This window comes from Arvicanthis niloticus, chromosome 15, assembly GCF_011762505.2.
Source record: "Arvicanthis niloticus isolate mArvNil1 chromosome 15, mArvNil1.pat.X, whole genome shotgun sequence".
NCBI lineage: Eukaryota > Metazoa > Chordata > Mammalia > Rodentia > Muridae > Arvicanthis > Arvicanthis niloticus.
The window spans coordinates 37,982,179-37,995,423 of NC_047672.1; the positions used below are offsets into that span (position 1 = coordinate 37,982,179).

Genomic DNA, 13,245 nt, shown 5'->3' on the forward strand with positions numbered 1-13,245 from the left:
TGAGGTACTGATCCAAAATGAAGCAGGAAAGAAACTCACCGGATTATCTTTTATTACGCAAGATGTCCATCCTGGCAGTCCCTCCTCCTCTGTCTCTGACCACACAAATGAATTGCCAAAGATGTCTCCGTGCATGCAGTCAAAACACAGCTCCACTTGGTAACCATTATTTAGCAGGAGCCTCAGCATAAGCTCATCATTTAGGGCGTACTGAATGGCACTGGGGAAGCGAGTGTCATTCACACGCATAAAATAACAGTTGACGTCCGCCCCATAGGAGAGAAGCAGCCGGACGATTTCATGCCTATTGGCTCTCACTGCCACAAGAAGACAGTTGAGAGGATCTAAGTTGGGGTCTGCACCTGCAGCCAGAAGGATTTCTGTGCAATGGATATCATTATTAGAGACGGCAAAATACAGCGCAGTCTTTCTCTCATCATCGTAGCTCTGGGAAATGTGGTCGGCAAGCAGGGCATTGACATCAAAACCATTATCAATGAGCAGTTCGAGGCACTGGGCATTTTGTCCATCTGCTGCTGAGTGAATTGGAGTTAGGCCGCTTTTCTGAATTGCATGTTTGGATGTTACCGGGATAAGATATTTCAGAGCACTAGAGGGGAAAAGAAACTCCTTAAATACCCCCATTGCATAAAGAAAATCAAATAACTAAATAATACATTCTCACCAGACAAGTGAATTCACTTTGTTTAGTTTTCCATATTTCCCCTACATAACTTTGTGAGACTCATTTAACCTTTGCGAGTCAAGAGACTCCTGTTTAATCTAACAGAATTTAGTTGAGTTTCAATTTAGTTTCCCCCATCTTAAAAATTCCCAAGGAACATCCTGGATCTTCCATGTTTGGCTCTAGGTTTGAGTCCTCAGGGCTCTCCCCACAGTTCTTCTTCTTGACAATAAAGTTTGTAAATCAATAGATTTGACTGCAAAATTGCCGAAGAGCCATGGCATAGACGCACACTGTTGACCACTAGAAACCATGCAATCTTGGCAAATGACTTGCATGGCACAAACAAAACCCTTTTATTTAAAGATGAGTAACATGAAGGCTTAAGGAAGAACAAGACTTGTCCAAGGTCCTATGTTCCATGTGGAAGGAAGGGATGGAGTTCTAATCTTTTGATTCTTATTAATTCTTTCTATTTCCTCGATTCTTAAGTCACCTATTGACACTACCCATGCACATCCTGTCTGCTATACGGCTCACAATGAATTCTTAGTGAAAAGCAGAATCTTCGGCATTCTATCCAACTTGTATCCATCCAGATGACATAACTGTTCCTAGCTCATGTTTCTAAATACATGTGATGAATGCTTGTGAATTTCACACTTCACTAACCATGTAGACACTCAGGAGAGCCACAAACCAAGGATAATTTGATCTCCTGTGCCTAATTCAGAGCTATCATGTGTGAATTTATGAACGCTGGGAGTAAATCCAGGTAAACTTTAACAACATGTCACTTCGCATCAATTATGCGTCACTAGTCCCTTAACTTGGCCAGTGTGGCTACTAAAATAATAAAGCCAAGCTGTCTCAAAGGTTTTGAACTTGTGATGTACTTTTAATTCTTAAAACCATCTTTTCTTAGTGGATAGTTTAATGTTGTGATTCTAGGCTTCTATTACTGTGCTGCCTATAACATTTTACAGTTGAAAATTCCTCTCAATCTGAGTTACAATGAATCTTTTCTATTTAAGAATATATTCACCATTATAGTATTATATGCATCCTGCAATGCTAGGACGTAACTGAAGTACAATACAGTATCATTACAAATTCTAATCCTCGGTCAATGGCAAAATGTTCAGAGACTTTGGAGTTATTTGTTGAACATTTTTAAAAAAAAAAAAAAAATACAGAAATGCCAGTTGGTGAAGATTTCTCCATTACAACTTTATTCCTCTACAAGAAATACATTTTATTAAAAGAATACTATAAATGTATTCTGTGAAGGTCAAGAGTATAGAATGAAAGGGGGAAAGCTATGAAATCATTTCCAAGCATTGAAATAAAAAAAAAAGTGTGGATATTTCCCTTGAGATTTGGGGAGTATCATATAACAAGAGATTGTACTGTGCATATGCCTTAGTGGTTTTCTCTTTTTAACTTAAAGAGTTCGCCTCAATATCTTACTTACAGATAATGCCCCTCATAGGCCGCTCGGTGTATGGGAAGATGCCCGGCTCTGTTGGGCACATTGCCACTTCCTCCATATTTCAGCAAGAGGGAGATGCAGTCAGGGTTTCCACCTCCTGCTGCCTCGAATAGCACAGATGCCCCATCATCCGCCAAAGCAAACACATCACCACCTGGCAGTGTAAAGTACGTGGCTTAGATGGCTGGGCAGTGTTAAGATAGTCTGTTAAAGTAGTCTGTCATTTTTTTTTTCTTTCTGATAAAAGCCTAACTGTTCAATAACAGCTAGGTAACATGGTTCATTACATTAAACTTTCAAGGAGAGGGAGTCACAAAAACATGAGGGAAAATAAGACAGTTGCGCTTCGAAAAATATAATCATGAGACTTTTTACTTTGATGATAACAAGTAGCATTCTTTCAGTTCAGAAAAATAGTTATGGATACCTACAGGGAGAAAATATTGTGTGTGGCTCTAAGATAAATAAACCTGAACAAAGGAACTTAAACAACAAATGGAGAGGTAACTAGAGAACATACAGTGTAGCCAGCTGCAGTGACAGCTTTAGTAGAACATACACCATAAAGGAAAGAGAGTCATTTTTGATGATGGACCTGCTGCCTACACTCCATGAATTGGGATAGGGTTTTTATGTGTCTTTGTTTCTTTCTCTGTAAACTAATGTAGCTCATTCCCCATGGATTATGTGATAATTCAGTGAAGTTACATTAGGAAGCACAAAAATGCTAATTTTCACCCATATAAGATTCTTTGGGGATTGCGTGGTTCACTTATGGATGAGCAGTCTGGGGCTTGGGCATGCAAGTAGACAAGGGTCTCATAGAGTAGGTGGAGCTAGGAGCTAGCAGTTAGGAGTTGAGTTTCTTGCTTCCTGGCTGTACAGCTGGAACAACTGAGGTCTGAGGGGCAGGGAATGACACCATCTGTTAGAGATGGGAAAGGTTTTATGAGAATGTCTTGAGAGACTCATAAATGGATGTTGGGCCCCATTTTGGCCCTGGTTCAGGCCTTGAGGACAAATCCAAGCTTGGCTCTAGTTTCTTCGGCCTTGTGGGAGAGTCTAAGACTGGCTCAGGTTTTGAGACCTGTCTCAATCACTTCCATACCCGGGTGACTCAGCAAGACCTGTTTGGCCCTGCCTCTGATCTTCTGTTACTGATGTAAAGCTTTCCCATTGGCCCTGTCAGTCACTCCATATTCTCTGTCACCCTTCCCCACCCCCTATGTCATTTCACCCCACCAAAAGTCCCCCTCCTTATGCTCTGAGTTTATATAATCGAGAGGCTGATATAACTAAACTAAATAAAGTTTAGTTCCTGCTTTGACAAGACTCCTGGCCTGGTGTTTTTCTTTTGGGCCATCGACACTCACCATCTTGCTCAGCCCCAGAGAGACCTGGCTGGACCAGGATCTCTCTCCTCTCACCTGGACCTGCCAGCAAGGAGCCGACAAATAGGAGCAAGGATCTGACCTAAATTGACGCAGAGAGAACACCCATATTCTATTTTGCCTGGAGTGGGATATGCAGGATTGGAGTAGTGAAGCATAAGCCTGGAAAAACAATTCCAATTATCAAAAGCAGTTGCAGTGGTGTTTCGAATAGAATACATTATTGATGTTGCACTTGAGCAAGAGGCACTAAGTTGTAGTACATAGTATGGATTCCCTGACAGGAAGAATGGAAATCTGGAGAATAGTTAGCAAATGATCACACTGGTTCAGGAAAGATGGGAAGGACGTGACCAAGAAGGCAGGCGTATGGGAGCATGGAGATACCACAGACTTTGGTACTTTGCAACCAGTTGGCTTTGGGAAAGAAAGTGATAGAAGATTTAGAGATAAATCCAACCTTTTGGTCTCTAGAAACTAGGCTGCCTCTAGAGAAAGCAATCAGAGCTGGTCTTGCAGATCTCTGCTGGTCATAATGAATAGAGGTCAAGTAGTGGAATAGGGGCTTAATGAGGGGCTAGGATAAAGCCCTACCCATTTGTACTCAGGAGAGAAGGAGGAGCCCGTGAGAAAGGAAGAGAGTCTGAGAGCAGGACAGAGTAATTCACTTCACATACCTTTGTGAATAAGATGTTCTAACACATCACAATGGCCATACTCCGCAGCGACTCCTAAGGGTGTGACTCCAAATCCATCTCTCAGGTGGACATTGCCTCTGTGATTCAGTAGCAGAGTGATAATATCTTTGCGACCTTGCTTAGCTGCTTCGTGCATTGCTGACCATCGTTTGATGCAGGGCTGGTCAAGGCTGGTGTTGTACTTAATCAGTGCAGAGACCATGTCATAGGAGCCCTTCTTTATAGCTTGAACAGGAAGATTAACAGGAAGTTGTCTTATCAGCATGAGGACTTTATATGGAACTAATTTATTTAAGCTAATATCAAAATCAGTAGAAGCCATTTTATTTCTTCTATTTCTCATGTGCTTCTGCTTTCTCATGCCGACATTTCTATTTGTGCAGTATGAGTCTTCAGGACTCAGAGAGGGTAAGAATTTCATGAAAAATATTTATCACCAAGATAGACTTTTATGTGTACTCATTTCAAATTTCAATCTCTTCCCCCCCCCCCATGGGAACATACTATGTATGTTGTACAAATTAAATAATGTATGTTTACCATTTTGTATAGTACCCAGTATAAAATATGAGCATAATAAATTATTCTTAGTATTGGTTGGTATTACTTCTAGAATGCTGGTCCTCCATAAATAAATATTTATCAGGTTTCTTCCCCATTAAAACAAGCAAGCATTTTTCCCTATCAAAGATAGTATTCATCAGCAAATTTTACTTCAGACAAGGAACAGGGGAAGAACTGGACCCTACCTCAGGAGAGGGAGGCATCTCTTCCTCTTAAACTATGTGCTGATAAACACTTCTTCCTGAAATCCTTACCTGCCACTGTGGTTCTGAGGTGCATTACCTCATCCTAACTGCTGTCATTGACAAGAAGATGCATTTGATTTTATCTTATTTCTATTGTTTCAGATTTTTAAATTTTTGGTGAAAATCTCATGATATGGGGTCTCTTCCCTTTATGATGGCACCATCATATGCTGGAAGATGCTAGGAGCATGGTTAACCTTCATGAAAACAGTGTATGCAGGGAATCTTCAAATAAAGTAACTTCTTAAAATTTATATCTTCCCTTCTTATTTACTTCTTTGGGAGGATGTCTTTTCCATAGAAATAATAATTCCAATTGTGGAGACTCACTCATTGCAGATAACCTGTAAAGACTGTCTAAACTAGTAACCAAGTGAAGTAATTAAATCCATAAGGCACATTATTAGTTTAATATAGTTAATAATAAAATATGAGCTTATGTATAGTTGTATCATACTCTTTTATCTGTGAGTATTTATATATAAATTCTATTGAAATTGAAAATCAGATTTCAATTGCTTTATTAGAGAAGTTATATGGTTTACATATTCAGATTTTTAGTTAGAATTGTTTTTCATTAGAATTAGTATTATTTAAAATATCTTTGGAAAGCTGTGACTTGCTGACTTGCCCTTTTTGTTTCTACTTTGTCATTTTCTTCCTTTTTCTGAATTCATGTGTTTCATTAGTAATTTACATAGCACCTCCAACTGATTTTTCTGACTCAAAAAATGCACAGAGAAGGGAGTTCCTGAGACTTCTGGGTAAGGACTGAGAAAGTGAAAGAAGAATGAGTCAAAGAGGGTGCGCTTGGATTTCGTGAGGTAAACTGTCAGAAGTGACATGAACTGATGTGTGAATGTGGAGAGTCATGGAGAACGGATCTGAGACCCCAGGACAAACAGTTCTCAGAGCTTCTTCCACACCCAGCTCTGCTGACTAGGGTGAGCATGGTGATCCAGCAGAGGAAAGGTGACACCACATCTCCTTGGTGAACACAGAGTCCATCCAAGGGCAAAAACCATAGTAAGTGTCAGATCGCCACCAATCTGTTACTTTACTACTCATCAAGGAATACTAACACTACTGTATTACATCAAATGCTGCAAGTCAGAGCCAGATGGCTGAGCACAATGAAGGGTCCTGGGTGGATTTAAGGCTATTTTATTTTTGCCATCTGAGCATACTTCATGAATAGACACAAAGATGAAGGAGTAAGTCAAGAAAAACATTAAAAATGTAATTACATAGAGAAAGGACCATCCCCCCACTCTTAGCTTTCCTTTGCGTGTTAATGATCCATGAGCAACAAACTTCAAAGTAGCCCAAGAGCAAAGCTGATAAGCTCACATGTGCAATCCATTTTCTCGGAAAAGTTTTATTGATGCTGACTCTATATTTCTCACAACAGTTCAGGAAATTAAATCTCTGAGGTTTTGCAGATGCGATTGCAGATTAAAGAATTAAAAAAATTCTTTAATTTACTTTCAGGATGTACCTTCATTGTAGCATTTACTTTAATTCTACTATGTTTATCTAGCTCTTCTACAAATTTTAAGCAAAAAGAGTAATCAATGTCATTAGATTTAAAATGTCCAGCAAAGCATCTGGCTTAATATGACTTCTCTTTTCTTGAGGAACTATCACACGTGAGCATGTAAAGCCCCTTATCATGGTTTCACAGGCAAGATATAAGTCCACTGATCTCAAGTACCAAACCCTAAATTCTTATCCCATCCACGTGTCCCTTAGAAAAGCCAGTGTTATCTTGGGTCATACATGGTCAGTCTCACCTGTTTCTTCTTCAGTCATCAGATTCTTTTTCTTGTTCTTGTTGGGTTTTTTTGTTTTGTTTTGTTTTTGTTTTTGAAGACATGGTTTCTCTGTGTTGTCCTGCTCTCTTGTGCTGTAGACCAGCCTGGCCTCAAACTCAGATGTCTGCCTGCCTCTGCTTCCTGAGTGCTGGGATTAAATGGCACGGACCACCACTGCCTGGCTAGTCATCTACTTCTTATTCAACATTAGTGGGGATGAAGACTGAGAAGCTGATGCACAGCAAGTTTCAATGCCATCCTTTCTGCATAGTGCTACTGCTGCAAGCTCTTACAGGGGCCCAGTTCCTATTGTCCACAGCATCCCCTATTCTCTTCAGTCTCGTTTGACTGTTCTGATGGAGAACTGATGTCCCTCTTTTTGTCCTCTCCTCTCTAGCATGTTCTCTGGCAGCATCATGCACACACAACTCTCCCTTTCAGTTTGACCCTATCCCAAGGGTATTCCTTTAGACTTGACACCTATGGTATCACTGAACTAATTTAGAGTCCTCCTGGTTTTCTCTACACTAAGAGTTAAACTATGTGGCCGCCTTTCATGGTGCTTTTTATGGGACAGGATAGTGAAATTGATAGGCAGATGACATATGGCTGTGAGCGTAGAAAGATTTCGGAAAGGAAGGCATTAAGGCAAAATTTTAGCCATTGCTCAGTGATTTCTATAAAAGTTATTAAATATTTATATTTGTTTCAAATTATCAAAATTCTAGAAAAAAAAAATCATTTACCAATCAGAAGAGGCGTTTCTCCTTTGTCATTTTTGGTGTTGGGCCAGACCCCTTTCTCTAGCAACGTCTTGACATTTTCCACCAGACCAGCTTTGACTGCCAGAGTCAAGGGTGTTTCTCCATCAAAGGTCTTGAATTCCCAGAGTGTCTTATAGGAGGCTGAGACGTGAAAGCATTTTGTTGAGAAGTTAAAAACCACATCTGCCTATGTGATTTTTATATAAATAAGAATCACCTAATATTATACACATAATATTGATTAAAATAAGTAATGATAAATGATAAGAGAAGATACAATAAACTAACTTTGTGACCTATGACATACTTTTATCAATCACACATGCTGACAGTAACTTTCTGCCCTCTTAGATAGCATTCTTAAGTGAACAGATGCAAAAGTGCAATTGCAGAGGCCGTAAACTGTGCTAATCTTTCACTCTGCCTTTTGTTTTTTTGCTTGTTATGTTCTGTTGGTACAACTACAATGTCTACGTTGTTGCTGTAGCTTTTGCATGTTTACTTACCATCCAGAACAGTCTCAAGTATCTGTTGGATGGGTTGAACTACAGCCTCATGCAACGGGAACCATCCTTTCTCATCCGCTTCTTCCAGTGCATGTTTATGTTTCACATACTCCTGGAGCTCAAAAATGTGACCTATACAAAGTGTGTGGACAGATTATACACCGGCCCTGACAAGGTGAATGCTCAGTTCCACCCCCATGTAGCACGCATGCCCACTCACCTTGCCTTATGGCCTCCACAACCTTTCTGTTTTGATCACTTAGTTGTACCAACCTAGCAAAGAAAAAGAAAAACAATCAAGTCTTATTTGTCCTAGTGATGTATTTTGGGGATCTGTATTTATAAACTTTAGGTTTTATAAACATATCTGTAATAATATCAATTTTCAAGAAGATCATATAGCTAGCTGATCTCCACTTGAAAATTTCTCCAGAGCCAGACAGAGAGTACACTAGTAAAGAGAGCTAAGTACAGGATTAAGCAGTTTGGGGTGGGGTGGGGGCTCTCTAAGTAATAGAAATGGGATAAATGACTGGAGTCAGAGTCAAGGGGTTGGGTGCAGGTCATGGCCTGACTTCATGGCTCTGGGAAAGTGTGTTAGTTTTTCTGGCTGTCATTTTCTTCTTCTGAGTTGGGTTAAATAAGAAGACTCCTCCTACTTTCAAAACTATGTTCTCAATAAATGTTACCTGGCTTTTAGCAATTGCTGAGAGACACTGGAAGTTTGTGGCCCATGCGCATGTTAGAAATATTTAACCAATTGATTAACAGGCAGAACATTTACTGAACATCCTCCCGTTCAGTGGCCCGTCAGCCAGGAGTTAAGGTCATAGGGCAATTATGTGGCACATTGCTTCTTAAACGGAAACAGGAACTCCATAACAAAGGTATTAGCTCTATTAAGCAGAAGTATCTGCTAACATTACAGGTTTCTGAATGCCTTGTGGGGAGCTCTCAGAGTCAAAAAATCTGTCTGAGGTTTCAACACTATGAAAAAGTTTAAAGACCATACATTTTATGTAACATGTACTTTTTTAAAAGTTAAAAGATTTATATGATCTAGTTTCACGTTCACTTCCAAACATTCAAGAGTAGAAGAGTTGGAAAGATAGCTAGCCAGTAAAGTGCCTGCTGCACAGGCATAAGGACCTGACTTCAGATCACCAGCCCACACCTGTAATCCCAGGTGGAGACAAGACGATGCCTGGGGTTTGACCAGCTAGGCAGTCTAACTAAATGCCAGATACAGTGAGAGGTTCCGTTTTAAAGAGAAAGGTAAGAGGAAGCCACTCAGTATTGGCCTCTGCGCAACTGTGCTCATGAGTGTATGAAAAGACACACACACAGCACACACACACACACACACACACAGAGCACACACACACAGCACAGACACACAGCACACACACACACTTCACGTATAGCTCAAAAGCAATAATTTCATAGCAATGAGTATACTTATAAGCACTAGTAAGTTCCAGACTATAAAATTCTAAACATGATAATAGAATATAAAGGTTAGCCAAGACCTAATTTTTCATTATGTGTCATATATAGCAGGCACTTATTTTTGCAGTTTTAGATTCTATTGTTACTATGCTTGCAACATCAATTTTATGTATGTCTTAATGTGTCTACTTACAAGGGTTAGCTGACAAGGTGGCAACTAGCATACTTACATACCTCTGTCTATTTTACACTGTTCTCACAAATGTGGTAAAACTCTACTCATTGTTAATTCTTATGTCCACATTAATTTAGATTATAGGCAATCTCCAAACAAATTCAGCTATGGATTGCCCACTTAAGAAATCTCCATTTTCTACATGAGATCCATATTTGTAGAACAGATTATTTATTAAAATAGCTGCAAAGTTGACATTTTAAAGTTGTTAGGCATCACAGCAGAAAAAGAGTACGTGTGTCATGGGAGAAGTAAGCATTTTTATAGAGGAGGACTGAGTCTCACAGCAATTGACTACCATAAAGAAATTTGTTGAGAGTAGTTGGTTAGAACACTACCTTTCAGGATGGAACACAGCCTGCCTCGCTTCAATGGATTCCTGAATACAGAGCTGAATGTCATAACTTGCAAGATGGTCATCATTGGGATCATCATTAGTATCCATATCTGCAAATAATTTCGAAAGAGGTGATTTCTTAGTCTCAACAAAGATTCAGAACAATAGGTGCAGTTAACATAACAAATGCAAAATGAGAAAACAAAATATATCTACCTTCTCTTGGTAAATACACATAAAAACCTAAGATCTTAACCCACGTAGATGGAAACTCCATCCTATTAACTTCAGAGGTTCTGTCGAAACTTGAATTACCTGCCGTTTGAGTGTCTACGTTTTCTAACTTGGACTTTTCAGTACTGTCTTCAGAAGGGCCCGTGGTCTTTCATCATGCTAGTATCCAATGGATACGCTCAGACTCATTCTTTTACATAGCACATTAGAACCTTAGAGCTCAACGTAGCAAAGGGGATCAGTCAGCACAGACACTTTTGTCTACAGTCCTCAGATGTCAGGTCTGCTGCTCTCAGAGCATCACTGGCACATTTGAGGTGAGAATCATCTTAGCATCTGTTATACCGGGACTAATGCTTCTGTAGATGCCTATTAATTCTTCTGACCATTTTTGTCCACCCATCACAAGCCAATGCTTTTGACCAGCCTGTATCCCCTGAGGATACTATACAAAATGAAAATAAGTGCCTTTAAATTATATATATATAAATTATATATATTACATATATAATTATAAAATTATATATATGTATATATATATATATATAATTATAAAAGTAAATATCCCTCTTTAATGTTATGTCAGCTCCTTTGATGATAGGCAGGAAATTTAGTAAGTACAGAAGCTGAAAATAGTCCTACAGTGAGGTGACTGAGCAATATGAAATTATCATTAGTTAGCAGTTCTGCCAAGCCCAATGCATTCCTTTTGACATTTGACACAGCTCTGAGCCTTTTTAAGGGGAGAAACAGAAGCAAGGTCTGCAAGCAATTTCCAGTTGAGCACAGTTGACCTGCGCTGTGTGTGCATCTTCTCAGTTTTCAAGGTCAGATAATCTTGAATGACAGATCTAAATATGAGGATAGCCAAGGTTCCCAATCTCAGGACAGACTACACGGAGACTATAACACTGTGAGGATTTTGTTCATTTTGCTGTAACGAGCCTTGTTTGGTGGTGTTCCCTTTGTAGTACCAGCACTCAGGCGGCTGAGATAGGCAGTTCACAAGTTTCAGGCCACCTTGAGCTGCAATGATGAGACCTTGTCTCAAAACATCAAAGTAAACAAAACAACGACAACAAAAATACTGTGTGGATAAGCAGCCTTACCAGTCTTGCGGCTGTTTTGGAACAAGACCAAGAGGGGAGCTGCTACGAGAAAGAGGTGAGATAGCTCCACGATCTACTGAGCATGCTCCCGAACGCGGACGTAATTGTCTCCTCGCAGGCCAATGTGTATGTCTGGGATCATCTTCACCAAATAGATTCAAATGCTGCATATTAATTTAGTATAAACTGGCCCATTGCCTTTTGACCATCGACTGTAAATCCACAAGATCAGAGAACTAGGGTGCAACCTCAGTGTCTGGAGAAGAATGTCGGCCCGATCGGGGGTCCCCACATGTACCTTGACTAGTGAGTGAAGGAGATGTTAAGTGGGTCAGGAATATCTAGCTCTTCCTTGTTCTTACAACTGACCATTTCTCTCAGGAATGCAGGTCTTCTTCCAACGGAACAAACTGACAACCGACTCTGGATCTGGCTCCGTTTCCCTCTGTTCTGTGTTTTTACATCTGCTGCTTTCTTCAGAAGACCGTCTTGGCTGCTCTGCACCCTGGTCCCCACTGCCTCAAGCCTGGCACAGGAGGCTTCCTCCTACAGCAGTTCTTATTGGAATTCTCTGCTTCCTCTCTCGTCCTTTTTCTGTGAATATCTCTTCTTATGTGACATTTTCCTGCCATTTGAATTTACATGCATTCCATATTTGCTTTGCAAATTCTTCACATAGTTGAGTTTTTCTTCTCATTGAACTATTGCTTTCCTGAGAGGGAACAAACCACTCTCTCTTGCAGTGCTGAGGACCCAGGGCTTTACAAGGCAAGGCAGTACTAAACCCCACCCTTGGCCACACTTTTTTTTATAGTGGTTATATATATATATATATATATATATATATATATATATATCCCCCCACCCCTGATTTATCTATTCTCCAAAGTGGCAAATGACTTCTCTCTTCAGTGACAGGAAAAGTTCTTGACACATTTTTTTTTTTTTAAACAAGTATTCACTGAGTTCTTCATATAACACAATTAGATGATACAGTTAACCTTAAGCACTGCGGCCTTTCTTGCTGATGTGACTGCAGACATGGGGCTGGCATGGTTATGGAATTAGTACGGAACAAAAAGCCTCTCACCTGTTCAAATACCCAGTTGAGATGTAACCCTGATCGAAATGTGGGCAACCAGGGCACGAAACACTGCTTGCTCCTTAGAGGCTAGAGTTGGTCTGTGAAACAGGTCCCTAACATTTTCAAAAGTGTTTTAACTGTCGTTAAGAGGGATGTTATCAGCCGGATATGGTGGCCCACATCTTTAGTCCCAACACTTGGGAGGCAGAGGCAGGCAGTCTATGTGAGTTCCAGGACAGCCAGAACTGTTACACAGAGAAGCCCTGTTTCAAAAACCAACCAACCAACAAACAAACTAACAAAAAAAGGAGAATGTTATCAGTAGTCTTAGATGTTTTATATCCATAATAAAAATCATGGTAAAATCATGGGAAAGCATGACAGAACAGCCCCACCCTACAGGCTGTCTCCAGAAGAACTGACAGTTTAGATGACTGTAAGTTCAATGTAAGTGCAGTCAGGCATCAGAATGGCCATAAAGGGGTGTCATTGGAATGGTCCAGAGGTATGAGGACAAATGAGGAAGATGAAAAAGGTAGATAGTGAGTGACTGATCTGTAATGAAAATTTGAAATGACTAGGATGATAGATCAATTGGAAATTATTAAAGAAAGAGCTACTCGAGGATAGGAAGAAAA

The 13,245-nt window shown here is 40.0% G+C and overlaps 1 protein-coding gene across 4 annotated transcripts in view; it reads right to left on the minus strand.

The window, feature by feature from the left end:
- Positions 1 to 13,245, minus strand: part of Asb15 (ankyrin repeat and SOCS box containing 15) — a 45,487-nt gene that overhangs the window by 6,577 nt on the left and 25,665 nt on the right. For 2 of the 4 annotated variants that reach the window (XM_034519309.2, XM_076913641.1), the window contains exons 2-8: positions 10,182 to 10,290; positions 8,380 to 8,432; positions 8,160 to 8,291; positions 7,636 to 7,794; positions 4,246 to 4,491; positions 2,160 to 2,331; positions 40 to 610 (exon numbers count right to left, since the gene is read on the minus strand). In XM_034519309.2, the coding sequence (XP_034375200.1) occupies positions 40 to 610; positions 2,160 to 2,331; positions 4,246 to 4,491; positions 7,636 to 7,794; positions 8,160 to 8,291; positions 8,380 to 8,432; positions 10,182 to 10,288 (1,440 nt within the window). In that variant the 5' untranslated portion in view covers positions 10,289 to 10,290. Of the gene's footprint in view, positions 1 to 39; positions 611 to 2,159; positions 2,332 to 4,245; positions 4,492 to 7,635; positions 7,795 to 8,159; positions 8,292 to 8,379; positions 8,433 to 10,181; positions 10,291 to 11,523; positions 11,790 to 11,821; positions 11,939 to 13,245 lie in introns of those variants that run through there. The other 2 variants (XM_076913643.1, XM_076913642.1) reach the window with 2 other exon arrangements.